The 25,315-nt window shown below is 57.3% G+C and overlaps 2 protein-coding genes across 5 annotated transcripts; one reads left to right on the forward strand and one right to left on the reverse strand.

Moving 5' to 3' along the window:
• Window positions 1-1,511: 1,511 nt before the first annotated feature.
• AGT (angiotensinogen) lies at window positions 1,512-8,220 on the forward strand. 4 transcript variants are annotated; one of them, XM_045581122.1, is made up of 6 exons: window positions 1,512-1,606; window positions 2,970-3,809; window positions 5,552-5,819; window positions 5,940-6,084; window positions 7,274-7,494; window positions 7,719-7,777. In XM_045581122.1, exons 2-5 carry the CDS (start codon window positions 2,981-2,983, stop codon window positions 7,466-7,468), a joined length of 1,437 nt encoding a protein of 478 aa, XP_045437078.1. In that variant the 5' UTR covers window positions 1,512-1,606; window positions 2,970-2,980; the 3' UTR covers window positions 7,469-7,494; window positions 7,719-7,777. The 4 variants fall into 4 exon arrangements, 3 of the variants coding, with proteins under 3 accessions (XP_045437078.1, XP_045437079.1, XP_045437077.1); XM_045581123.1 differs by having other exon boundaries at window positions 7,699-7,757; XR_006741508.1 differs by having other exon boundaries at window positions 1,513-1,606; window positions 7,274-7,518; window positions 7,767-8,220.
• A 1,675-nt stretch (window positions 8,221-9,895) lies between these two features.
• Window positions 9,896-24,509, reverse strand: COG2 (component of oligomeric golgi complex 2). The gene is made up of 18 exons (XM_036436343.2): window positions 24,178-24,509; window positions 22,589-22,750; window positions 21,187-21,252; window positions 20,444-20,524; window positions 19,954-20,057; window positions 19,164-19,272; window positions 18,429-18,608; window positions 17,818-17,942; window positions 17,069-17,195; window positions 16,300-16,439; window positions 15,014-15,075; window positions 13,879-14,030; window positions 13,488-13,685; window positions 12,942-13,014; window positions 12,527-12,669; window positions 12,265-12,404; window positions 10,973-11,156; window positions 9,896-10,465 (listed from the first exon to the last, which is right to left on the reverse strand). Exons 1-18 carry the CDS (start codon window positions 24,247-24,249, stop codon window positions 10,364-10,366), a joined length of 2,220 nt encoding a protein of 739 aa, XP_036292236.1. The 5' UTR covers window positions 24,250-24,509; the 3' UTR covers window positions 9,896-10,363.
• Window positions 24,510-25,315: the final 806 nt, after the last annotated feature.

Consider the following 25,315-nt stretch of genomic DNA (forward strand, 5'->3'; position numbering starts at 1 on the left):
CTCTCTGTAAAAAAAAAAATCAACAAAATGTATATATATATTTAAAATAAATATAATGTATTTTTTTAAATTGATTTTAGTGAGGAAGGCAGAGGGGGACAGAGATAGAAACATCCACGAGGAGAGAGAATCACGGATCCGCTGCCCCCTGCACACCCCACCCTGGGGAAGGAGCCCGCCACCCGGGCCTGTGCCCTGACCTCCTGGTTCCTAGGTCGACGCTCACCACTGAGCCACCCCGGCCGGGAGTGCTCTGATTGGCCAGGGCACTCGCTCAGGCCCTCTCCGCGTCCGGGAAATCGGACACGGGAAGCACAAGGCCTGACCCCACGCTCCACGGAGGCCTCCCCAGGCTGGCGCCCCCGCCCGCGGGCGGCGGAGCCCGGTGTTTGCCTTGGCGCCGGTGCCGGGGAAGCGCCCGCAGAGGGCAGTTCCGTGCACCGGGCGGCGAGCGAGATAAGGATCGGCTGCCCGGATGGAAACATGCAGCCCGCCTGCTCCGCGGACACTCTGTCGCTGGCCTGACGGACGTGCTGTCCTGGGGGCCCGAGGGGCTAGCTCTTGCAATAACTGAGCTCCGGGAAAAACAATATTTACTTAGCGATCAGCTCTTCCTCCACGGAAAACATGGCGGAGACACTGAGGGGAAGCAGGCTGGCCGGCGTGGCTCGGTGGTGGAGCCTATGAACCAGGAGGTCCCAGGTGGATGGCCAGTCGGGGCCCGTGCCCGCCGTGTGGGCTGGATCGATGGAGTGCAGGAGGCAGCCGGTCCATGATTCTCTCTCCTCACTGATGCCTCTCTCTCTCTCTCTCCCTCTCCCTTCCTCTCTGACATCAACACAAATAGCTGGCTCTTTGTAAATATATATATATATTTTATTGATATTTTACAGGGAGGAAGGGAGAGGGAGAGAGAGCTAGAAACATCCATGAGAGAGAAACATCCATCAGCTGACTCCTGCACACCCCCTACTGGACTCGCTCATGCCCGCAACCAAGGTACATGCCCTTGACCGGGATCGAACCTGGGACCCTTGAGTCCGCAGGCCGACGCTCTATCCACTGAGCCAAACTGGTGAGGGGGAAAAAATAAAAATAAAAAAAAGGAAAGAAAGAGTGACCCCAGGCCTCGAGGGGGCATGTTCTGGGGCAGAGGCGCCACACACACACACACACACACACACACACACACAGGATGGCCTCCCGGGAACTCCAGTGAATGTGTAACTGGGCCGCGTCCCGTCCCAGCGCGTTGTGTTCAGCCGCGGGCGCATCGATCAGCCCGCTTCCTGGAAGCCGTCCCAGCAGGAGTCCCTCTGGCTTCCGTCCAGCCCCCTCATCGGCCGGGCTGCTGGGCCCTCCCCCTCCATGATGTAACCCCCTCCCCAGCGGGGCACAGGCCAGCCTGGGCCCAGCTCCATCCCCGCCCCTCACTTATAAAGAGGGCCCTGGGCCGGCCAGGGGAAGAGCTGACCTGATCCAGGGGACAGAACAGTGCGTGCTGGTCTCGGGGACAGAAGCAGAAGGTCCTGTTTTTGGGGACAGAAGCACAAAGTCTTGGTGTTGGAAGTGGACGCAGAGGGTGCTGGTCTTGGGGCTGACGCAGACGGAAAGTAAGCCGGGAGTCCCTCTCCACACACCACCCGAACCAGGCGCTCCCAGGACAGCTGAGCCGTCTGCTGGGCCCAGAAATTGGGGTGGGGGCTGGGATGGGGGGCAGAGCGGCTGGAGGGTGGTAGCTAACCTGCAGCCAGGGCCCAGGGGGCAGGGGGCAGGGAGCAGGGGCCAGGGGCCAGGGACTAGGGGGCAGGGGCCAGGGGGCAATGGTGACCGGCACTGCAGGCGACTTGACCACTGAAGACCCAGGAAATGTGCTGCCCTCCCGTCAAGCCAGCCGTGCAGGCCTGGGCTGTCTCCCCTCGGCCTCAGTCTGGGCCCCACCAGAGACCTGGTCCTCTCCCAAGCCTCACCATGGCCGGATCCCCCCCTCCCCCAGGTTCATGGTGGCCAGGAGTCCACTGGGTCCTCTCCCAGCCAGAGGGACTGGGCAGCTTGCGGTGCAGGCAGAGGGGGTGGTGGTGGGGAGTCTGGGGAACAGAGGGGCCAGGCTCAGGGGGCCCACGGCGCAGTCTCTGAACCCCTTTTGAGCAGACCTGTCTTTCCTGGCCTCCCTTGCTCCTGGCCTAGGGTCGTGGTCGGCAAACCACGGCTCGCGAGCCACCTGCGGCTCTTTGGCCCCTGGAGCGTGGCGGCTCTTCCACAAAATACCACGGCCTGGCCGAGTCTATTTTGAAGAAGTCTATTTTGGCTCAGAGGATGGAGCGTCAGCCTGCAGACTGAAGGGTCCCGGGTTCAATTCCTGCTGGGGACGCATGCCAGGGTTGTGGGGCGTGTGGGAGGCAGCCGATCCATGAATCTCTCTCCTCATGGAGGTTTCTAACTCTCTCTCCCTTTCCCTTATGTTTCCCCCCCTAAATATATATATTTATAAATTTTTATAAAATACAGTTATACATCTTTATTGATCTCAGAGAGGGGGGGGAGAGGGAAAGAGAGAGAGAGAGAAACATCCATGAGGAGAGAGAATCATGAATCACGCCAGCCGGGCTATCCATGTTTCCTGGGGACCTTGAATCCATTTCTTCTGGAAGCTCACATACATGAAGGGTTTGTACTAGGCTAGTACTCGGCAAACGGTGGCTCAAGAGCCTCATGCGGCTCTTCGGCCCCGTGAGCGTGGCTCTCCCACAAAAGACCACGGCCCTGGGCGAGCCTGTGTTGAAGAGGTGGCGTTAGGAGACGTTTACGTTTAAAAAAAAAAACTGTGGCTCTCCGAAGACATGTCCGTCGCGGTGCTGTTGATGTTTGGCTCTCCGGAGGGATGAGTTTGCCGACCGCCGCCCTAGGCCAATCGGGAGCCAATCAGACTCCGGGACACTCAGTAACCTTTCACCCTCCACCTTTCACTTCCAGACGCGCCATGAGCCGCGCCGGCGCGTGCCTCCGGGCGGCCGCGCTCTGCCTCCTGGTCTGGGCCGGCCTGCCGGCCGCCGACCGGCTGTACATCCACCCCTTCCACATGCTGGTCTACAACCAGAGCGTGTGCGAGCAGCTGGAGCGGCCCAGCGAGGCGCCGACCCCCGCCCCCACCTTCACGGCGGTGCCCATCCAGGCCAAGACGGCCCCGGCGGACGAGGAGGCCCTGCGGGAGCCGCTGGTGGCCGCCGCCCGGGGGCTGCAGGGCGAGGACAAGGCGCGGGTGGTCACGGTGGGCATGCTGCTCAACTTCCTGGGCCTCCGCCTGTACCGGACGCTGGCCGAGACCCAGGCCCCCCCGGCGGCCACCCTGCTCTCCCCGACCGCCCTCTTCGGCACCCTCACCGCCTTCTACCTGGGGGCCCTGGACCCCACGGCCGGCCGGCTGCAGGCCTTCCTGGGGGTCCCCGGGGAGGACCAGGGCTGCACCTCCCGGCTGGACGGCCACAAGGTGCTGTCCGCGCTGCAGGCCATCCAGGGCCTCCTGGTGCTGCAGGGCGGGGCGGCCGGCCAGGCCCGCCTGCGGGCGGCCACGGTGCTGGGCCTGTTCACGGCGCCCGGCCTGCGCCTCAAGCAGCCCTTCGTGGGCGGCCTGGCCCCCTTCGCCCCCGTGACCCTCCCGCGCTCCCTCGACCTGGCCGCCGACCCCCGGCTGGCCGCCGAGAGGATCAACAGGTTCATGCAGGCCGCGACCGGCTGGAAGACGGGCAGCCCGCTGCGGGAGGTCAGCCCGGACAGCAACCTGGTCTTCAACGCCCTCGCCCGCTTCCAAGGTAAGCAGTACTCTGTCCCTCCACGGCCCAACCTCGCCCTGGCTGGTGCGGCCCAGTGGTTAGAGCATCCGCGTGTGCACCAGAGGGTCCTGCGTGTGATTCCTGGTCAAGGGCATGTACCGGGGTTTGCAGGTCCAACCCTCACCCCACCCCCAATCAGAACCTGGGAGGGAGGCCACACCCACGGCTCTGTCTCTCTCGCATCCATGTGTCTCTCCTCTCCCCTCCTCCCTTCGCCTCTGTCTTAAAAATAGTAATAGCGTGACATCCCGTTACGAGGGCCTCAGGCACAGCTGGACGTCCCTCCCATGGGCTCCGGCCGCCCTTTGCCCAGCTCCGCTGACCACCCTCCCCCCCTCCCCCCGCGGCCTCCACCGGCCTCGGTGCTGGCCCTGGCAGGTTCCGCCGCATCCGTTGACTTAACCCGGAGAGATTGACTTAACCTCCGGGCGAGGAGGGAGCCTGCAGGGGGGTCGGAGGAAGAGGCGGGCGGCCCCTCCCTGTAGATTCCAGCGTCTGCTTGTTTCCATTTGTTGGTGGGAAAACCTGAGTCCTTTTCCCCCCTCTCTCTGAACGCAAAAGCCTCCTGCTGGGCCGGGGGAGGTCACCAACGCTTCTTTAATAAAAAAAATTTTTATTGATTTCAGAGAGGGAAGGGAGAGAGAGAGAGAGAGAGAGAGAGAGAGAGAGAGAGAGAGAGAGACATCCATGATGAGAGAGAATTATGCATCAGCCGCCTCCTGTACTCCCTGCACCGGGGATGGAGCCCGCAATCTGGGCCTGTGACCTGACCAGAATGGAACTGTGGCCTCCTGGTTCAGAGGTCGATGCTTAACCACTGAGCCACACTGGCTGGGCAGAAGCGTCTTTTTTTTTTTTTTTTTTTTTTTAAGTGGGATGCGAGGTGTGTTTTCCTTTCTTCATCTCTTCACCTTGTTCACCCAACCCCTCCCACCTGACTGACAGCTGTCCGGCTGCTCTCGGTCTCTGTCTCATTGGTCAGTCATGGTGGGCATTAGATCTCCCACGTGAGTGACACCCTAGGGTGCTTGTCTTTCTCTGCCTGGCTCATCAGATTCGGGGGTGGCGGGTGGGGGGGGGGTCCCAGGCTCACGGAAACCTCGGTGCCACCTCTTCATTTTCCCGTAGACGTAAGACTGCTCTACAAAAAGTAACTGGAGCCCTGGCCGGTGTGGCTCCGTGGATAGAGCGTCAGCCTGTGGACTGAAGGGTCCTGGGTTCGATTCCGGTCAAGGGCATGGACCTTGGTTGCAGGCGCATCCCCGGTGGGGGGTGTGCAGGAGGCAGCTGATCGATGTTTCTAGCTTTCTATCCCTCTCTTTTCCTCTCTGTAAAAAAATCAATAAAATATATTTTAAAAAATAAAAAAAGCGACCACAGAGCCAGCCTGCCAGCCTGCTGGACCTCAGGCTCTGGGCCCGGCCGGTTCTGGGGGACTTGCCCCGTCAGTTCCTAGTGGGGGCGGCGCCTGAGCCCTGGGATGCCCCTTGGGGCCCCCAGTAAGGGGGCAGCGGCACAAGCTCAGGTGTGACCTCGCGTTGGCAGCTGCCGTTCCCTGAGCGGCTCCCGGGCCTGGGTTTCTCAGGAGCAGGACTTGGGGGGCCCCAGCGGTGGGAAAGCAGAGGCCTTTGGGGTCCCCGTGGCACCCCCCTTCCCTGTGCGGGCACACCCCTCCCCGTGCCCGCCGCCCGCCGACGCCCCATCTCCTCCTCCGCCTGCAGGTCGGATGAAGGGCTTCTCTCTGCTGCCGGGGCCGCGGGAGTTCCGCGTGGACAACGCCACGTCTGTGGCCGTGCCCATGCTGACGGGCACGGGCAGCTTCCTGCACTGGAGCGACGCCCGCCTCAACCTCTCGCTGACCCGCGTGCCGCTCAGCGCCAACGTGGGGCTGCTGCTGGTACAGCCGCACGACCCTGCGGCCCTGGCCGAGGTGGAGGCCCTCACCTTCCAGCACGGCCTGCTGACCTGGACCAAGCACCTGGCTCCCCGGTACGCACCCCCCCAGCGCCCCCTCCAGCAGGGCTGGGCCTCGGGCACCTGCTCCGGGGGGCCCGGCCGCATGTGGGGGGAGCCCCCGGGGCCACCTGACCGGGGTCTTCTCCTCCGCAGGGCCGTCCGGCTGACGCTGCCCCAGCTGGCGCTGCGAGGCTCCTACGACCTGCAGGACCTGCTGGCCCAGGCCAAGCTGGCCACGCTGCTGGGCGCCGGGGCCAGCCTGGGCGGGATCAGCGAGGACCAGCTCCGCGTTGGACAGGTACGGGCGGCCCCGCCTGATGGGTCTTTTGGCTCCCGGGGCGGGGGGTGTCCGTGCAAGCGACACGGAGGAAGCTTCCGGAAGGTGGGGCGGGGCCGGACAGAGGGGATGCGTGGCCAGGGGGGCGTGTCCGGGTGAGAGAGACGTGACCAGCGCGTTCTGGGCCTGTGCAGAGGTGGGTGGAGAGGACAACCGCTCCCGCCCCTTCCTGGCAGCTCTGAGGTCCAGCCCAGGAAGGTGCCCCCGGCCCAGGGCCGGCCCGTGGCACAGCTCCTGGCTGCCAGGAAGCGCCCCACAGGGGACAGACGGTCCCGCAGCCACGGGAGACCACGCTCCCAGCTATGACCAGGGGCCTGCGAGCTCAGGCTCGTTGCTCAGTACCGTGGACACACGGGGTCCCGCCCAGGCCCGGCCTCAGAGCCCACTGTGGGGGGCAGGAGCCGTCTGTGCTCAGTGACTGGGGTCAGGCCTGGCCGGTTCAGCTCAGTGGATAGAGCGTCGGCCTGCAGACCGAAGGGTTCCGGGTTCGACTCCGATCAAAGGCACATACCTTGGTTACTGGGTCCCAGCCCTAGTTGGGGCGCTTGCAGGAGGCAAGCAATTGATGTGTGTCTCGCACATCGATGTTTCTCTCTGTCTCTCCCTCTTCTTTTTACTCTCTCTAAAAATCAATGGGAAAATACCTTCGGGCGAGGATTAAAAAATAAAGAAAAGTAGCCCTGGTCAGTTTGGCTCAGTGGATAGAGCGTCGGCCTGCAGACCGAAGGGTTCCGGGTTCGATTCCAATCAAGGGCACACACCTCGGTTGCCGGCTCCTCCCTGGCCCAGGCCCAGGCCCTGGTCAGGGCATCTGCAAGAGGCAACCAATCTGTTTCTCTCACATCAATACTTCTCTTTTGTGTTTCCCTCTTTCTTTCACTGTCCCTAAAAATCAATGGGAAAATATCCTCGGGTGAGGATTAAAAAAACAAACAAAAATAAAGAAATAAAAACGAACGAGTGGGATCACAGGGCCTTGTGATCAGCTCACACCTACATCACCCACGCACGGGGCTGGCCGGGGGTCCCGCCCGCCCGCCGGGACAGCCCGGTGGAAGGTGGAGACAGGCGGGTCCGAGCAAACCTCTGCACCCCGGCCTCAGGCCCCGGGGGGCTCCCAGGAGCGACCCCAACGCTGGCTGCTTTGCAGGTGCTGAACAGCGTTCTGTTTGAGCTCAAAGCGGAGAAGGGGGAGCGTCCCACGGGGTCGGCCCACCCTCCCACGGAGTCCGCCGAGGTCCTGGAGGTGACGCTGGACCGGCCCTTCCTGTTCGCCGTCTACGATCAGGACTCCACCGCCCTGCACTTCCTGGGCCGCGTGACCAACCCTCAGAACGCAGTGTGAGGCCAGCCACGGGCACCCAGCCACCGCCCCGGCCACCCAGCCACCATCCCGGCCACCCAGCCACCATCCCGGGCACCCAGCCACCATCCCGGGCACCCAGCCACCATCCCGGGCACCCAGCCACCATCCCGGGCACCCAGCTACCGCCCCGGCCACCCAGCCACCATCCCGGCCACCCAGCCACCGCCCCGGCCACCCAGCCACCGTCCCGGCCACCCAGTCACTGCCCCGGCCACCCAGCCACCATCCCGGCCACCCAGCCACTGCCCCGGCCACCCAGCCACTGTCCTGGCCACCTAGCCACCGCCCCGGCCCGCAGCAGCACCAGCTTGTCAGCACCACCTTCCTCTTCGTCTCCCCACGAGCCAGCCTGGAGCCGAGAGCAGCCTTCTCTGGACCTCAGATTTAGGGGGGACCTGGGGGAACGGGGTGGGGTTGGGGGCAGGTTAGAACCAGCGTTCAGCTCAGGACGACTGTCCCGGAAAGCGTTTGCCCAGACCAGCCTGTGTGTGGGCGCGATCGTCGCTTCCTCTCTCACTGGGAATGGACACCGGGTTTCGGGGTGAGACCGGGGCAGGGGTGGGGGTGGGGGTGTGCAGCGTATGGAAGCGGGGGCCCGCGTCCCTCTTGGTCTCCCCGTGTTCCTTTCCCGCGGCGCCTGGGGGCTTTGGAAAACGCCGGCGGCTGAGTGCGTTAGCATGTAACCCCGTGGCTGGCGATCCTGCTACTAATAAATCTTATCATAGAAGGCACAAAGGGACGAGTCTCTCCTTCACTGAGCACAACAAATATACGTCTTTGAGCAGACATACAGGCACTCGGAGTCACATGTGTTTTTTTTCCTTTTCTTTTTTCTCTCTTTAAAATGTTTTAAATTGGTGGGGGGGGGGGGAGGGAGAGAGAGAGAGAGAGAGAGAGAGAGAGAGAGAGAGAGAGATATTTATTATTCCACTTATTTCTGCATTATTGGTTGATTCTGGTATGTGCCCTGACGGGGGATCGAACCCGTAACCTTGGTGTATGGGGAGGCTGCTCTAACCACTGAGCAACCCAGCAGGGCTCTGAGCATACCTAGGACGGCATTCCATGGAAGGCAGGGCCTGCACGTAGCCATCCTCAGAAGAAGCTGAAGGCAGTGTTTTCTGGACCTTCCTTCCTGCGGGCAGTGGCCGTCTGTGTGCTGGACGGGCGGCCAGCGGGGCTGGGCAGGGGCGGGGCAGACGGGAGCTGCCTGGGCTGTCACTCACTGTGCCCGTTGCCTTGTGTCTGTTGAGCCACGGAGGGCACTTCCTCCCTCCCTACCGTCCATGCCGACCATCTCGGCCCGGCCCAGCTGGCCCTCCTGGTTCGTAGATGGACACTGGACCTCTGAGGCCCGCCGGCCGGGCCCATTACCTTCCCTCTTGGTGCTGCAGGTTCGGAGGTGCCCGCCCAGTGCCCGGCTGTGTGCTGGGCGTGGGGACGCAGCCGGGCGCCCAGTCCCCTCCTGGGAGCCGTCCTGAAGTCGCCCCGGGGGCGGAGCACGTGGGTGGCCCCGCTGCAGCCGGCTAGCGGGAGGACTGGGCACCAACGGCTCTCTGCTCGGCGGGCGGCTGCGCTTCGGCCAATGCCAGGAGGAAGACGCTGCCAAGCACCCGCCGCCGCCTCTGTTCCCAGAATCTCTATGAATGGGATTTGGGTCAGGACGTTCCAAGGATACAAAATCCCAACCGCTCGTTCTAAGGGTTTTTCTTTTTCCTTTTCAATCTGTTCAAAAATTGATTTCAGAGAGGAAGGGGGAGGGGATAGAAAGAGAGAAACATCCATGATGAGCATTCATGGACCGGCTGCCTCCTGCATGCCCCACACGGGATGGAGCCCGCAACCCGGGCCTGTGCCCTGACCGGGAATCCAACCGTGACCTCCTGGTTCCTAGGCTGACACGCAACCACTGAGCCACGCCGGCCGGGCCCAAGGGTTTTTCTTAAAACATTTCTTCTCTGCATCCCAAGTCCTCCTGGGCTGCAAAGTGTGTGCCTGGCAGGCGAGGCACTTACTCAGCAACTGGTCACCTCACCGGGGATTCGTGGGCAGGAGCCCAGGAGGCGGGGCGTCCCGTGGCCCCGAGAACTCACGAGGCCCCGCACCCTGAACAGCGGGGGCTCTGCAGTAGGTTTGTCCCCTCCTCCCCCGGGGCCAGAGGACCCCGCACGCCTGCTTCCTGTCACCGTGGTGCTGAGGACAGATGCCACCGCTCAGCACACGTGTGCAGGTGTGTGTTAGGATAGGGGTAGCAGAGCACCCACACGCTGTGGTCCTTTCCCAAGATTCCCAGCTCTCTGGCCCTCGGCACCCCACCCCGACCCCACCCGGGATCACCCCTCAGGGACCAGCTCCCAGCCGTCCGAGGACCGTCTGTGATGGACGGACTCAGAAGAGCTACACGCGCTCTTGGCAGACACTTTTTATTTAGAAAATAAAGCCTGCAGGGCTCTGGCTCTGACGGAGGTCGGGAAGAGTGACGAGCAGCGGCTCCCAGCACTGGTGGGAGAAGGACCAGCATCTTCCGCGCCTGAGCCGAGCCGGGCGCTCACCCGAGCCGCCGCGGGCCGCCCTGCCCTGGGCCGTCCACGTCCATTCACGTCCATCGTCGACTAGAAACGAGCGCCTCCTCACCGAGATTCACAATAAAAATAAAATCATCTGCTCTGTAAACTAGAGTAGAAAGTGTCACGTGTCTTAAAAAGGATCTTCCATACAACGGAAAAGGCGTAGTGTTCTGGGCGGGGGGTCCTGGCCCAGAGGTGCGGGCGGGTGCCGGGCCCGGGAAGCGCTTGGCAGGGGCCGAGGCGAGAGCAGAGCCGTCCTGGTGCGTCCGGCTCCTTCGGCTCCGGCCCGGCTCTCGGCTCCCGGGGCCTAGGGCTGCTCCACGGTGGCCTGGTCCCTGGCGGCGGCCACCAGCTCTGCGAGGGCCGGGAAGCTCCTGACGTCCTCGGGGCGCAGGCCCAGCTTCTGTATCTGCAGCGGCCGCGAGAACGAGCGGTGAGACGCGCGACGGGAGACGGGAGAGCCTGAGCCAGGTGGAGCCCCCTCGCCCTGACGGAGAGCAGCTCCCCGAGGACAGAGTGCTCGCTCCTTTTTGCGCTGATTGCCAATCCCCACGCTGGGCCGGACGCTTGGCATCTGAGAGCCGGCGTGCGAGTTTGCCTGCACCCACCCGACCCCAGCCCACCCACAGGAGAAGTGAGCTGCTCTCCCCGAGGAGAGGCCTCCACAGGGACAGGCCCTCACTGCGTAGCCTGGACAGCCCTTTCTCAAACCGGCTGAATGGGAACCCTGGCACAGCGTCGTCTGTGAATCGCTCGGTAACCGACGGCACAGCGCATTCCCATGGGGCTCAGCAACGGGCCCCCACACCCTCGGTGAGATCTGACTTCAAGTATTTGGGACCGACCCCTTCCCCAGCGCGAGGGACCAGCCTCCAGGCCCCTCGGGAGCCCCCAGCGGGCCCTCGGACGCGGTTACCTGGTCGCCCAGGTGCGCCACGTCCAGGGCCAGCTGCAGCCGGATCTTGTCGTCGTCGCTCATGCCGCCGGCGCCGGAGCCGCCGGGGGTGGCGGGCGAGGACCTCCGGGCCTGCTTGAGCCTCTTCAGGCTCTCCTCCATCTTCTTCACCGACAGCAGGACATCCGACACCGTCTCATAGAACCTAGAGCACGAGACACGTTAGGGTGCGACAGACACCGGCAAGGGCACACACGCACTCCGGCAGTGTGGACCCACAAAGGAGAAAAACAATTTTTCAGATAAAAATTCACTTCCAATAAAAATTAAAAAAAAATCAGCCGTGGTAAATATTTAATGTTTTTAAGACTGGAAGAAAATTGCCTGCCTAGCACTGCGCTCCCTCCGAACTTAAGAAATATGTGTGTGGGTTTTATTAAAAATTTCGGTCCTGGCCACTCCGAGGAAGTCGTGAGCCATGCTGCCTGACTTCCGCGGCGTGAGCATCCGCAGCGCATTCCTCCAAAGAAGCAAGTTCACTCGCCATCAGTTCTGGGAAGTTCATCTTTTAAAAGCGTTTCAAGATTTTAATAAAACTCCTTCAAACAGTCTCCATGGTCCGTCCCAATGATGAATGAGTTACATTCAAAGACTTTGTTTACAAGATGATTACTTGGCATTTACACAGAAATCATATCAGAATTCATTGTGATGCTTGAAATGAGCCCACAAATCCACTTAACTGCTAAGTAATTGAAGTAAGTATAATACTATGGGAAAATTAATAACTGAACGAAACTCAACAACAAAAGGAGCCACGGGCCCTGGCGCAGTCCACGTGGGCTCCTGGAGGAGCAGGCGGAGTGAGGGACGAGCCGTCCACCCCGGGGCCGAGGCCTCCTCGCCCTGGTACGGGCTGTGGGCACCCCTTTCCTCAGCCCGACAGTCTCCCCACTGCCAGCTCTCTGGCCACGTGGCATTTTGGATCAACAGAGCGAGGAGAGAAAGGACCTCCCAGGAAAGCATGTGACGGGACGTACAGAATGATGCCTGCAGGAGATGGGGCCCGGGACAGGAAAGGCAGGCCAGGGCGGGGCGGGGCCTGAAACTGTATGACCTGGGAGAGCCAGGGCAGGGGAGTGCAGTGAGCACAGCCCGGTGCCCACTCAGATGGGCAGAGACCAGGCTGCCCTCCTTGGTCCAGCAATGCAGCCACATAACGGTCTCCCCGCCTGGCCACCCTCTGATGGCTCAGCGACCTTGAACGTGGGCTCTCTGGGGAAGCCCAGCGCGGCCCCCACGAGGGTCCTCACCTGTGCGTGCTCTCCGAGAGCGCGCCCTGCAGCCACTGCTGGATCAGCTCGGGCTGGAGCTTGTCCTGGTGCCCGCTGCGCAGCTGGTGGCACGGCCGCAGCGCGCTGTCCACGTAGGAGGAGGCGGTCGTGGGAACCTCCTGGGGTGGAGGCGGTGGGGGGAGAGATGCACAGAGAAAACGAGAGAGGGGCCGTCGTTCAAACCTCAAGGTCTCCTGCCACCTCCCCCGCCTCACAACTCCCCGCAGGGAATGGCGCCGACCTTGTTGGTCCTTCGGTAAAGCCGGGGCACTTCCAGGGCGCTTTTCAGGTAACCGAAGCAGGACTCACTCAAGTCCTGGACGATCCTGGCGCTGAGGGCGGGCACGCAGGCCGCCAGGGACAGCCGTGAGTCCTCCAGGGCGGCTGTGACACACAGACCGAGCTCAGCCACCACCCAGGCCGGCGTGACTGTTACTTTAAATGCTGCCGTGGCATTCAGAGAGTATCACGCATGGAATCAAACGGCCGGCATGAAACCCCACTGCCCACCGAGGGCCGTTACAGTCACACCATAGAGTAACCACCAGGGGTTTATAGCTACAGAGAAGGGGAGCTGAAAAGCAGCCCAGCCTCTCAAATTTTATTCTAACTCCTTTCTTACTCACACATGTGCTAAGTCTGAGATTTGCTTTTACCTGAGAGGGAAGAGAAATTCTTAAAGCCGATCGTCTCCAGTTTGGGCCTGATGGTTTCCAAGAGTTCCGGGAGCTGAAACAAACGTGCAGTTGAGGCCGCAGCTTCTTTTTACGCAAGAGGCAATCCCCTTTGCATATCAGGGACATAAACTCAAATTTAGCCACCAAGTTCTCTTAATAAAAGCCAAAGCATGGGCAGGTGCAGAAACAGAGAGAGAATTAATAGTCCAAGGCTTTCCCAGGGGAGCTGAAGAGTGAATGTGACTAAGAAGTATTTGGGAGCTTGAAGGGAAATCATTAAAACCCAGCCCACACCGATCCGGACACCGATCGGGCCGCACAGGAAGTTGAGGATGAAAAAGGGCTGGATGCCATCCCAGGAAAATCGGGGGGCAGACCCAGCCGGGAGGGGGAGGAAGAGCGGCTGCCAGGGAAGGCTGGATGAGGGGAGATGCAGGAGGTGGCTCTTGAGGGGCCTGGGCCGTGGTCTGCAACCCTGTGGCTGCTGTCAGTGTCGGCGCGCGGCATTCTGGGACACGGGCTCACCTGCTCCTGCAGCCGGGCCAGGTCGGCCGCCGCGTGCACGAGCTGCGTGCTGGTGACCGAAGCCGGGGGCTTCGCCTCGGAAGGACCGCTGCCCGGGTCCTCGCTGTTCCCCTGGGCAGCGGGAGCGTCTTTGCTACCAGTTCCCAGAGGCTTCCTAATGTCCTTGGCGCTCTCATTGGAGATGGGCCTGAGCAGCAGCTGAAACAGGATTTCCACGGTTACACACGTCTCCACCAGGAAGAGCCATGAGACTTACATACATGGGCCATCAAGTCACGGGAAATGCTAGCGTCTACCATCAAACGCACCTCCCATGGCAACATGGCCTCTTCGATCTCAGTGCACTCAGCAGCTCATGTATCTTTACAGCCATGTGGCCTATAAAGCTCACCTCGCGGATGAACACGGAGTACCGCGCCAGCACCTGCAGCGTGAGCCTCCACAGCCGGTGCGCCAGCGATGGCAGGAACATCTGCTCCGACCAGCACCTCTGCAGGCAGCTCCACGTCCTGTCCGAGGCCAGCAGGCAGTAGGAGCTTCCGGCTGCAGAGAAAGCACACACGAAGGCAGGCGCCCGTCAATCGGGACTGCAATCTGGGATCTTCGGTGTGTGATCTGGGCGTGCAGAGTGGCATTCTGAAGAAGTCTGTTTGGTCAGCGACCCCGCTCAGCGATGCATTTTCTGATTTCACACGATTCCACCTCCCAGGGGTTCGATGACTATTAACCATATACGGCATTCGGAAATAGTTAAGAAGTGCTTTATACCACATCAGCGATCTGAGTCAAAGTGGCCGTCAATTGCAGGGTTTGGACTTCGGTTTTGAATTTGTCCTGTTTCATTCGTCACCTTCTCTGCCCTACCTGAACACACCATTTGTATGTAGGACGTTCACTGCACTTGAGCGTTTTTGGCAAAGTCGAGTGAGAACTAACTTTCAGGCCACGGAGTGCAGGGCAGAAACTGTGCAGCAGCCAGACCTACATGGCTACAGACACAACCCGTGTTCTGTGAGCGACTAACTGTCTTAGTCAACAGGCTGTCATCCAACAGGAACCTCTTTACTTGCTAACGGGACTGGGGCTGGAAGGAACGCAGACACGGCCGGAAAGCCTGCATCCCACCAGTGCCGCCTGCCCCAGGTGCCAGGACTGTGCCCGCACTGTGGGGGCCCAGCCCCAGGTGCGACTCCCCAGGGAGGGAGGGGCCGTCCGGATCCTGGGAAAAAGGCAGCGGGGAGCCAGTTTGCTATAAAAGGGCTGGTCACTTGGCTCTGCCCCCAGCGTGTGACATTCAGGAACCAACGTACGCCCTGTATTCTTACAGCAGCCCCTTGTTATCTCTGCAAAGCAAGAAACCATGGAAACCACGAGATCTGATTTCTTTTGTCTCTTACAAAGGCCAGTCACAGTAAGTCTAAGGGCCAGCGTCCTGGGGCCCAGGAAAGGGGACAGGGCCCTCGGGATCAGGGTCTGGATGGCGGGCTCCGTGCACCCGCGGGGACACCTGCCACCTGAGGCCTCACCTGGAGCGTCTTCCAGGGCGTCTGTCAGGGCTGCTTCTAAGGATCCCGCGATCTCTCTGAACCTGGGGTAAAACAAGAGCACAAATGAGTGTTTCTGCTGCTGCTGACCGCTCCCTGTCCATTCTCCCTTCTTCCAAGTACTAGGTGCTAATCCCTGGAGCACAGGGGGCTTTGCAGGTGGAATTAATGAGACCCTGAGGTGAGGACGAGATCCCGGGTTATTGGGGTGCCATCACGGGCTCCTTAAAAGGAGGAGGCTGGGGGAGAACTGGAAGACTCAGCAGACAGAGACGCAAACGCTAAGTTTTATGCACAAGAACGATGAGGGGGGAGAGGGGCATACGCGCCGTGGGATGCAGGCACACACACCCGTGACTGGGAGTGCAATGGGAACACTTCTCCTGAGCGACACGTCAAACAGTCCCCTCCCACTGGTTTTGAAACTTCCTTCAGATAACAGCGCAACTCTGACCCCAGCCATGTTTGCAGGGTTCTATGTCGTAATTCGGGGTAAACAATCCAACGCCTGATAAAAATCAATAGGAGAGTCCTACAAAGCATGACTTGAGTTTATTTTTGAACGGAAAAACAAATGTATTGAGAACAAGTTCCATATCCGGAAATTTTTTTCCACAACCAGCCCAGGGCCGTGACGGGACACGGGTGACAGTGCATGGGGCATGGGGCCAGGGGAACGATAGTAAAGGGGAGTTTGCCTGGCCCGTGTGGCTCAGTGGTTGAGCATTGACCTGTGAACCAGGAGGTCAGGGTTCGATTCCCGGTCACAGGCCCGGGTTGTGGCTCCATCCCCAGAGGGGAGCGTGCAGGAGGCAGCCCATCCATCGTTCTCTCTCGTTCTCCCTTCCTCTCTGAAATAAAAAATATATATGTAAGAAAAGAGGAGCTCGCAGGCAGTAGAGAACTCCAGCATGGATGACAAAAGCACCGGCCAATGTCATCAGGCCCACGTGTGGAGGCGGTGACGAGTCAGGGACAGCGGCAGGCAGGAGCTGCTGTGACGCCTGCTCCCTCTCACGCTGGATGAGAGGACGGTGGGAGGGAAGCTGGGCTTGGAGTCCAGCCTGCTGAGCCAGTGTGTGCAGCTCGCTGGTCTCCAGAAACTCAACTTTGCTTTCTCATGCAAGCCATGATGGCGGACATTTCCCTTTGTTTCCCAAAGGATGGCATGACGAACGCCACAAAAAAGCTGTTAACGGGCCACAACGTCCTGATCCCGGACTGGAACGTGCTCAGAAAGGTGGCAGCGGGAGTGAATGAGGACTGACCGGATCTGGAAGTACACAGGCAGGTTCCACTTGTTGTTGAAGCTGTGGTAGGCGGGGTGCGCTCGCAGCCTCCGCACGCTGGCCTGGGACCCACACTGCCGCTCGAATGCTCTCACGAACCCCATGCTGACGGTGTATTTCTGAAATAAGAACAGGCGGGCATCTGCACCGCAGGCGAGCACCCGGATGGGAGCATCCACTAAACTGACCAGATAAAGGAGGGCAGCACAGAACGGCAGCTTCCAGACTACAGGGGCCCCGAGGGACCGCCTTCAGCCCCACGTAAAGACCAGGCAAGGCCCCCGTGGCCCGTGGCAGGCCCAAGGTCTTCCGTGGCCAGTCATCTGGACACCCAGTACTGTAGAGCCGTGCTCTTGACGCGACAGCTCTCATTCTCTAGGCCAGTGGTTGGCAAACTCATCAGTCCACAGAGCCAAATATCAACAGCACATGATTGACATTTCTTTGGAGAGCCACATTTTTTAAACTTAAACTTCTTCTAACGCCACTTCTTCAACACAGACTCGCCCAGGCCGTGGTGTTTTGTGGAAGAGCCGCACTCAAGGGGCCAAAGAGTTGCATGTGGCTCTCGAGCTGCAGTTTGCCGACCACGGCCCTAGGACTGTTACACGAATAAAGCCGTGTGTATGCTTTACGGTCAGTGCCCACGTAGCACCTCAAACTGTGGTTCTGACCCACCCGCAGAGCCACGCCTGATCTAAAGCCTCCGGGAGCATCTCAGAGAGCCAACACGAAGGAGGAGAGGTACCTCGTGAAAGGCATCGGGGTCCCCGGGGTTGAAGAGCGAGGGCAGGTTCTCCTCCAGTCCTCGCACTATTTCCGGCCACACCGAGTTCACCAGGAAGTCATATCCGGGCACAGTGCTGCCCTTCTCACTGCGGGGCAAGAGCAGAACTGCCGTCAAACACACCGCCGCCAGCTAAATGGAGACTAGGTAAGCCTCGTTTCATTGCGCTCATGTTTTTTTACCAATTGAGGCGAGACCCTTCAGCAAAAAGACTGAGTTGCCGAAGGCTCAGATGGTGGTTAGCAATTTTTAACAGTATTGTACAGTGAAGGCAGGCATGCTTATTTAGAAATAAGGCCGTTGCACACCTAACAAACCACAGCATGGTGTACCGTAGCTTTCAGATGTACCGGGAAACCAAAATGGGACTCGCTTTATTGTGATGTTCACTTCACTGCTGCGTTCGAGGGCAGAAGCCACCATACCTCTGGGGTGTCTGGGCCCAGACGGTACAAGTCAGCGCCTACCAGCGTGCACCAGGCAGCAGGGCAGCCATGACACCCAAGGGCGCTCTAGCACCCCCTATCAGCGTGCACCAGGCAGCAGGCGCAGCCATGGCACCCAAGGGCGCTCTAGCACCCCCTATCAGCATGCACCAGGCAGCGGGCACAGCCATGGCACCCAGGGGTGCTAGCACCCCCCATCAGCGTGCACCAGGCAGCGGGCACAGCCATGGCACCCAGGGGCGCTCTGGCACCGGAGACAAGCACCTGGAGATGGCTCCGCCGGTGACTTCCCGGAGGAGGCGGCAGTGGTGAGGGACGAACTCCAGGAGCTTGTTGTACATGAGCTGAAGGCCGTTTGGATGGGACTCAACCACCTGCTCTATAATCACCTGTGAAAAGAAGGAGCGTTTTTAAAAAGCATCTAAGAGACGTATAAACTATTTAGTACAAAGAGAAGAATTGAGAATATCCGCCCTCCTCCCCAACTGACGTTTTCTTTTTTTTAATTTTTATTTTTTAAATATATTTTATTGATTTTTTACAGAGAGGAAAAGAGAGAGATAGAGAGTTAGAAACATTGATGAGAGAATCATCGACCAGCTGTCTCATGCACACCCCCTACTGGGGATGTGCCCTCAACCAAGGTCCATGCCCTTGACCGGAATCCAACCTGGGACCCCTCAGTCCACAGGCCGACGCTCTATCCACTGAGCCACACTGGTTTCGGCGGGACCAGCCTTTCTTTCCACCCCGTGCTGCAGCAGACCCATGCCTCCCAGAGAGCTCTCTGACCTAGCCTCGCCCCCCATGGGGTACTGAAGCCGGAGCAAATGCTCTGAGGATGGCGGTGGAATGAAGGCCTCGGAGGCACAGACCTGGTCCATGTACGGCTTCACCAGAACTTGCCCAACGAGGGCCTCTGCGTCGCGGGTCTTGTCGATGGTGGCGTATGTGCGTAGGCAGTGGCGGACAATGTCCACGTCCGACGTCTGGAGCCCTTCCAGCAGGAGGCCCTCCAGCGACTGCTGCAGCATGGCTGTGATGCCCGCGATCCGCTGCAAGGAGTCAGGTGAGAGCAAAGCTACACACACACACACACACACACACACACACACACACACGACCTCCTTATTCTACCAGGAGGTCATGTATGTGAGAGGAACACGTTCACCTCTCCTGAGGACTAACAGTGACTCTCTCCTCCTCCCCACAGTAAACCTTGGCATCATCAGAGGCGAGGTTAGAGAAAATACAGAACAAAAAAAAAAGTTATTTCCTCTTCAGCTAGAGTAAACCTGACCAGCACCTGGATGTAAAGTGTAGTCAAGAGCTCCGGATACATGAACTGAGTCATACAAAATGTCAAGTTATATGAAATTCACAACTCACTTCCCTCTTGCAATTCAGAGAATATGCCTGTGTGTTTACCCAAAACCTATAATGCATGACACGTAGGAAGCAGGGGTCTAAAAAACAGAAAAAGAAAAGAAAAAATTCACAGCTAGCTTCACAACCCAGTGGATCAACAACTAGCAAGGGCATTGCTAGGTTAAACCAAGATTATCTGGCAAAGTCCTAGACGCCATGTGTGAGGACTGAAAACAACTCACTGGTCTGACTTTGTCCAGGAGAGGCATGCCTTTGCTTTGAACGGCGTGAAACTGTAACTGGTTGAATTCTGTAGCGATTCTCTCCAAAATCTGGCCGGTCAGAAGCGGGCTGGCGGAGACAAGGACAGGGACAGACACGTGATTCCTGGCGTTGGTTCATTCCCGAGAGAACACACCGCTCGGTTAGCAACAGGTCCGGGAGCACCACTGTGCTAGAACTTTCCCCCGAGGGTCCCACACCCTCCTGGCCCAGGTGCAGCTAACGCATCCTCTTCACCACGAGCCACAGGCACAGCGCGGAGCAGGTGCAGCGGGGAAGTTACGGGGGCCGGATGCTGGCTGGCCACAGGCCTCAGGGCCAGACAGGAGCCGGAGCCGGAGCCGGAGCCGATCAGTGGGGTGCAATCCTGTCTGTTCCCCCCACCTTCACCAGGCTCTCCCATTCACCTTTAACCTCCTTCCTCACCTTTAACCTCCCTGCTCTCCTCTTGCCCTTTCCTCTCATTCACACCTTTTCTAAATAAAGCACCTCTAATACCTCTCACACACCAAGTACTGTTGTCTCCTTCAGCGAATCAAACTGATCTTCTAGGAGCAACAAGTAAAATACTTCCAAACAGCTTCCTTTCCGTCACCATTGACCGATGGCTGAGAGAGCAGGGGTTTAGAGGCTCTGGTCCCAGCGAGAGGACATTCATCGTGTATCTTCCCCGGAGTCTAATAAGTCCCTGTTTTCCCTAAACACATTATGAAGCATTAGCTTATGTGCGACTCAGTAAGAAATAGTTACCTGTGTCCTTCCAGCGCAGAGGTTTCTTTAGAACTCGGAGAATTTAAGATCTTTTCAATCTTCTCAACCGATCGGATAACTTGTATAAGCCTCAACACACACATCTATTAAAATTAAGCAAAAACATGTTATGATGTTTAATCCTAATTATCTTACTTCCTCATGCTAAATGCAGGAAAATATGAAGCCAACAGTGAACTTACTCTTGAGAGCACCCTACATTTTGAATGTCTATATGACATTGAACTTGCAAGAATGCGAATCTTAATTCAGGCTTTCTGTCTACAAGCATATTCCACCATTCTATTGCAAGGTTATTATAAGAAAGAAATTGGACTTCTTTGCTTTCTCATGCTCTGTACTCTCATTCCTCCCTTCTTTTCCCATCTTAAATGAACCTCTCAACTGCTACTACATGTATTGTGCCTTCTGTCAAGGTGCTGTCTGTCATAGTCCAGGCTACCACATGTTGTATGACACTGTACTGTACCTTTTTCCCCCTAATGTCCTCTTGTTTAGACATCCGTTCATCGACCGCCCGAATTCCTTCACTCACAGATGACCTGAGACTCTAAAACAGAAAGGAAATGTACTGTTGAAATTGTCTCATAACATTTTACACATTTCATTCACAGAACTGAACTTAATTTACATGATTAATTCAATACAGTAGCTACAGGCCAGTATTATACAGATACTGGCAAAATACCAAGTTTCAGACACAACTGCTATTGATTTGGGGGCGAAATGACATATAAAGCTAGGGTCACACAGGATCAATGGCCCAGAGAATAATCTACAATGACTGTCACAGAGGGTCAGGGTAGGGAAAGGTAGAGTACAGGAGAATTTAGCGGGGTTTGCAGAGAAGTAGAAATAAAAAGGAAGGGGTTGACTTAGAAGGACTTCATTCCGATAATCTAGCAGACTAGATTCTATACATTTTGGAGAACTAAAGATATATCACGATGTAAAGTTATTTTGGGAATATTAGGAAGCAAGAAGGAACAGAAGGGCCAGGAAAAGGGAGAGGTCAGAGGATCAAGGCACATATGCAATCATTAGAAATTAGGTCCAAGATAAAGATAAGGCAAACAATGAGAATAAAAAGGACAGCCTGGCCGGTGTGGCCCAGTGGTTGCTAGTCACAGACCCCTGAACAACCAATTCCTGCAGGAGGACACAAGTTCGCATACTTGATGGCGGTCTGTGCCATAGAATTTGGGGACTTACCAGAACTTCTTCTCGTAACTGTCCCAAAGGCACCGAAAGCTGGTTGAGGACTTTGTCCATGCCAACCTAAAAGCAAAATCATGTTGGCACACACATCAGAGGCAGGAGTGAGAGTGAAGTATCTGTTTAATCAAAGCAGTACTAGATGTAGTTACTCTCTCTGCATAACCATAGACTGCTAAGCAACTAACTAAATAACTAATGTTATTTTGCCATAAATATTGCTCATAGGTTTAAAAAAAACAATCTGTTGATACATGTGAGCCAATACATAAGGAAAGTCATGATAAATGAATGCTTCTTTATGCACCATTTGCCTTTGGATGAGATTTTAAATGAATCTGAAAAACATTTTCACGGGAGGTGAGTAGAGTTGGTGTAAAAGTCTGATGGATGGGTCTAGCTCTTCTAAACAGGATTGTCACCTTTGGGGAAAAGCCACATTAAAAAGAAGGGAGATAAAATTCATTGGATTTCTAATCTACGGAAACATTTATCTTAGTGGCAGATTTCCCACAAGCAAATACGGCTCATTAACCTTAATGCTTCTTGAAACCCCCATGGAGATAACGACTTTCTGTACTTCTTTAAGCAGATAGGTTGAAAAACAAAATAAAATATAGACAAGACAACTTTTTGGCAAGTACTAAACCCCAAACATTTATTTCTCAATGACTTTTACAAACCTCTCGCACATTTTTATGAAGCAAGCCTCCTACAGAGCAACACTGACCACTGCTCCTGCAACCTGGCTCTAGCCAGCACATGCCTCAAAGTAAAGCAAGCATTTCCTTAAGACGAGTTGATAGCCAAAACCAGTGTGGTTTAGTGGATAGAGCGTCGGCCTGTGGACTGAAAGGTCCCAGGTTCGATTCAGGTCAGGGGCATGTACCTTGGTTGTGGGCACATCCCCAGTGGGGGGTGTGCAGGAAGCAGCTGATTGATGTTTCTCTCTCATCGCTCTCCCTTCCTCTATAAAAAAAATTAATAAAATATATTTTTTTTAAAAAGAAGAAGAGCTGATATTTACTCTTGCAAATTAGTCTCAAACAGTGAGATTTCATGTAACCACTTGGAAACTAACAAAAGCAACTATTTTGCTATTATTATCCTTTATCTTTTGCTACATATGTGTTATGTATACATATAACTTAAGCATGTAACTATATATAGTTATCCTTAATAATGAATTCAAAAATAATCAAACTAAAACAGTCTTGAATGAGAAAAAATGAAAGCAAAACTGTGTAGAAAAAGAAAGTTTAGTTCTTTTATTCATTAATGAGATTAGTAGCCTCTTTAAGTTCTCAAGGGTGAAAAAGCAACGGAAAGGCTTCTAAAATCCTCAGCACTTTTAAGAAGAAGCCTGAGCTGCCGGTGCGGGAAGTGGGGGTCTCGGTACCAGGTTTGTGGAGAGGTTGACGAAGTCCGCGTAGTCCTTGTTGATGAGCTCCACCATGGCGGTCTTCAGCAGCTTGTAGTAGAGCTCCAGGTCATCCCTCAGCTCCTCCAGCTGCACGCGCTTCCGGCAGTCAGAGACAAAGTGATCGACATCGAAGTCTTCCTGGAAACACAACGGGAGCAGCTCTGAGTCACCCCCGAACACTTCCAAGGCCGTGCCTGCAGACCCTTTGTTACCAGTAAAAGGGTCTCAGCTGACCCTTCCATTCTGCATGTCTGTGTCCTACTAGAGGCCCGATGCACAAAATTTGTGCACTGCAAGGGTCCCTAGCGGTATCCAGTGGCCGCCGGTACTCCCTCCCTTCCCCAAGCCCCATGCTATGGCGGCTGCCGCAGGCCAGGGCCTCCCTCCCTCCTTCCCTTCCCCTGGCTGGCCCCGCCCCCTGGTCAAACTCCCAGTGGAGGGGACAATTGGCATACAAGGCTTTTATTATATAGGAGGAGGACCATCGTCTGCACACACCCACATCCTGTTCCCCTCATCCAGAGGGCGGGGCACCGGGAGAATGAGAGACTGGTGTGTTTTGCTGCCCTGCAGCAGCACCAGTAGGAACCGAACATCCACTCTGCCCTCCCCAGTTGGGCTCAGTGGATAGAGCATGGGCCACATGACAGCCTGAAGGGTCCAGATCCATTCATGTCAAGGGCATGGGCCTCCACTGCAGGCTCGATCCCCAGTAGGGGGCGGGGCGTGTAGGACGCAGCTGATCGATGTTTCTCATTGATGTTTCTAACTCTCTATCTCTCTCCCTTCCCCTCTATAAAAAAATCAATAAAATGTATTTTTAAAAATATCCCACTCTTTTTTTAAATGTCTCATTCCAGCCCAGCCCGCTTGGCTCGGTGGTTGAGCGTGACCTATGAACCAGGAGGTCATGGAGGTCAGCCCATGTGTGATTTTTTTTTAAATTACTTTGTTAATTAAGGTATCACATATTTGTCCTCATACCCCCATTCCCCCCCCCCCTCCTCCCCATGCATGCCCTGACCCCCCTGTTGTCCTTGACCACTGAGTATGCACACAAGTCCTTTGGTTGATCTCTCCCCGTGATTCTCTCTCATCATTCATGTTTCTAGCTCTCTCTCCCTCTCCTTTCCTCTCTGAAGTCCATCAAGATATATATATATTTTTAAATATACTTTTTTTAAAAAAAGTCTCATTCCAGAAGCTTCAGACTGAGGAGCCTTTTATTTCGGACCCGACCCTGGAAGGAGGCACATGCTCTCAGCGATTTGTTCAGGACGGAATTCCTGATCCTCGGGGGACAGGACACTGGTCTCCACGCTTCTGTCCTGCGAGGGGACCGGCCATCGGACGGCGCTGCCCGGGACCCGGGACCAGGGACCGGGGACCAGGGACCGACAGGGACTCACAACTTTCAGGTCTTTCCACCCAAAACGCCCCATTTCGCAGAAGGGCTTTCTCCAGGCGGCACCAGCCAAGCCGGAGCCCATGGGGAGGCCCCGGGGGCGGAGGGCAGAGGGGGGCGGCCCCCCGCGGCCCGGCTCCGGGGAGAAGCGCCCGGGTACCTTCATGAACTCGTCCTTGTCGAAGCACAGAGTGTCCGGCCCCGTGGGCAGGTTCATCCTGCTCCTCTCCATCCCGCCGGCCGCCGCCTCACGGCGCCCAGATCGGAGCGAGGCCCAGGAGCAGGAGGCGGCGCCCAACGGACCGACCCGGCGGCCGCAGCCACGATCAATTTCCACGGTCGGGGAGGCACCGCTTCCGCCAACATGGCAGCGCCCCGCGCCGCAGCCAATCAGCGAGGAGCCCCGCGGGCCCGCCCCCGCCTGCGCCGCCAAGAGGGACGGCGCGCTCCGCTGGGGTCGCGCCGGCGGGCGGTGCTGCCCCCTGGCCGCGGAGGGCGGCACTGCAGCCCCGCGCGCTCCTAGGCTGGGCCCCTAAAGGGGGACCTCTCCATCCCAAGGTCTCCTGCCCAGATTGCTCCTCCGTGGATGGCCTAGTGCTGGCCCTTTGGTTCTCAGGTTAGTCTTCCCGGGGTGGGCACATCCCCGGCTCCTTCCTGCTGCCGGTCCCTGTGCAATGAGGCCTCCGTGATATTCGGGGGCCCCACCCTCAACGTTGGCACCCTCAGTTCCACAAAGTTCTAGGGAAGAACAGGTGGTGGCTGGGCAGCCCCCTGCTCCGCATTGCACTCAGGCCCAGGGTGGCCAGATCCTCAAAGGAGTGCCCTGCATATTTGTGATTTATAACTATATTAATTATTATTAATTTCAGAAAGGAAGAGAGAGAGAGAAGCATCCATGATGAGAGAATCATGCATCAACTGCCTCCTGTATGCCCCACACTGGGCATTGAGGCCGAAAGCAATCTGGGCCTGTGCCTGGACGGGGAATGGAACCCTGACTTCCTGGTTCATTGGTCGACGCTCAACCCTGAGCCACACCGGCCCGGCTTCAAGTTCCGTTTTTTGGAAAGGTTTCGTGTTTTGGCTTATCTTAGTGGACATTTTCATTTCGTGATGAGATCATTTCGGTGGGTAGGTGTGCTGGGGGGGGGGAAGGGCATGTCATCAGAAAACCGAGCCACGGTTGCCTGATAGTTAATGAGATAGAGGAGACGTCTGCTTACAGACCCTAGACCAGGCACCGCGGAGCCCAGATGGGCCCAGGACTCAGAGGAAAGAAAACCGTTCGGAGAAGAGAC

Source organism: Pipistrellus kuhlii, unplaced genomic scaffold (genome assembly GCF_014108245.1).
Source record: "Pipistrellus kuhlii isolate mPipKuh1 unplaced genomic scaffold, mPipKuh1.p scaffold_m20_p_135, whole genome shotgun sequence".
Lineage (NCBI taxonomy): Eukaryota > Metazoa > Chordata > Mammalia > Chiroptera > Vespertilionidae > Pipistrellus > Pipistrellus kuhlii.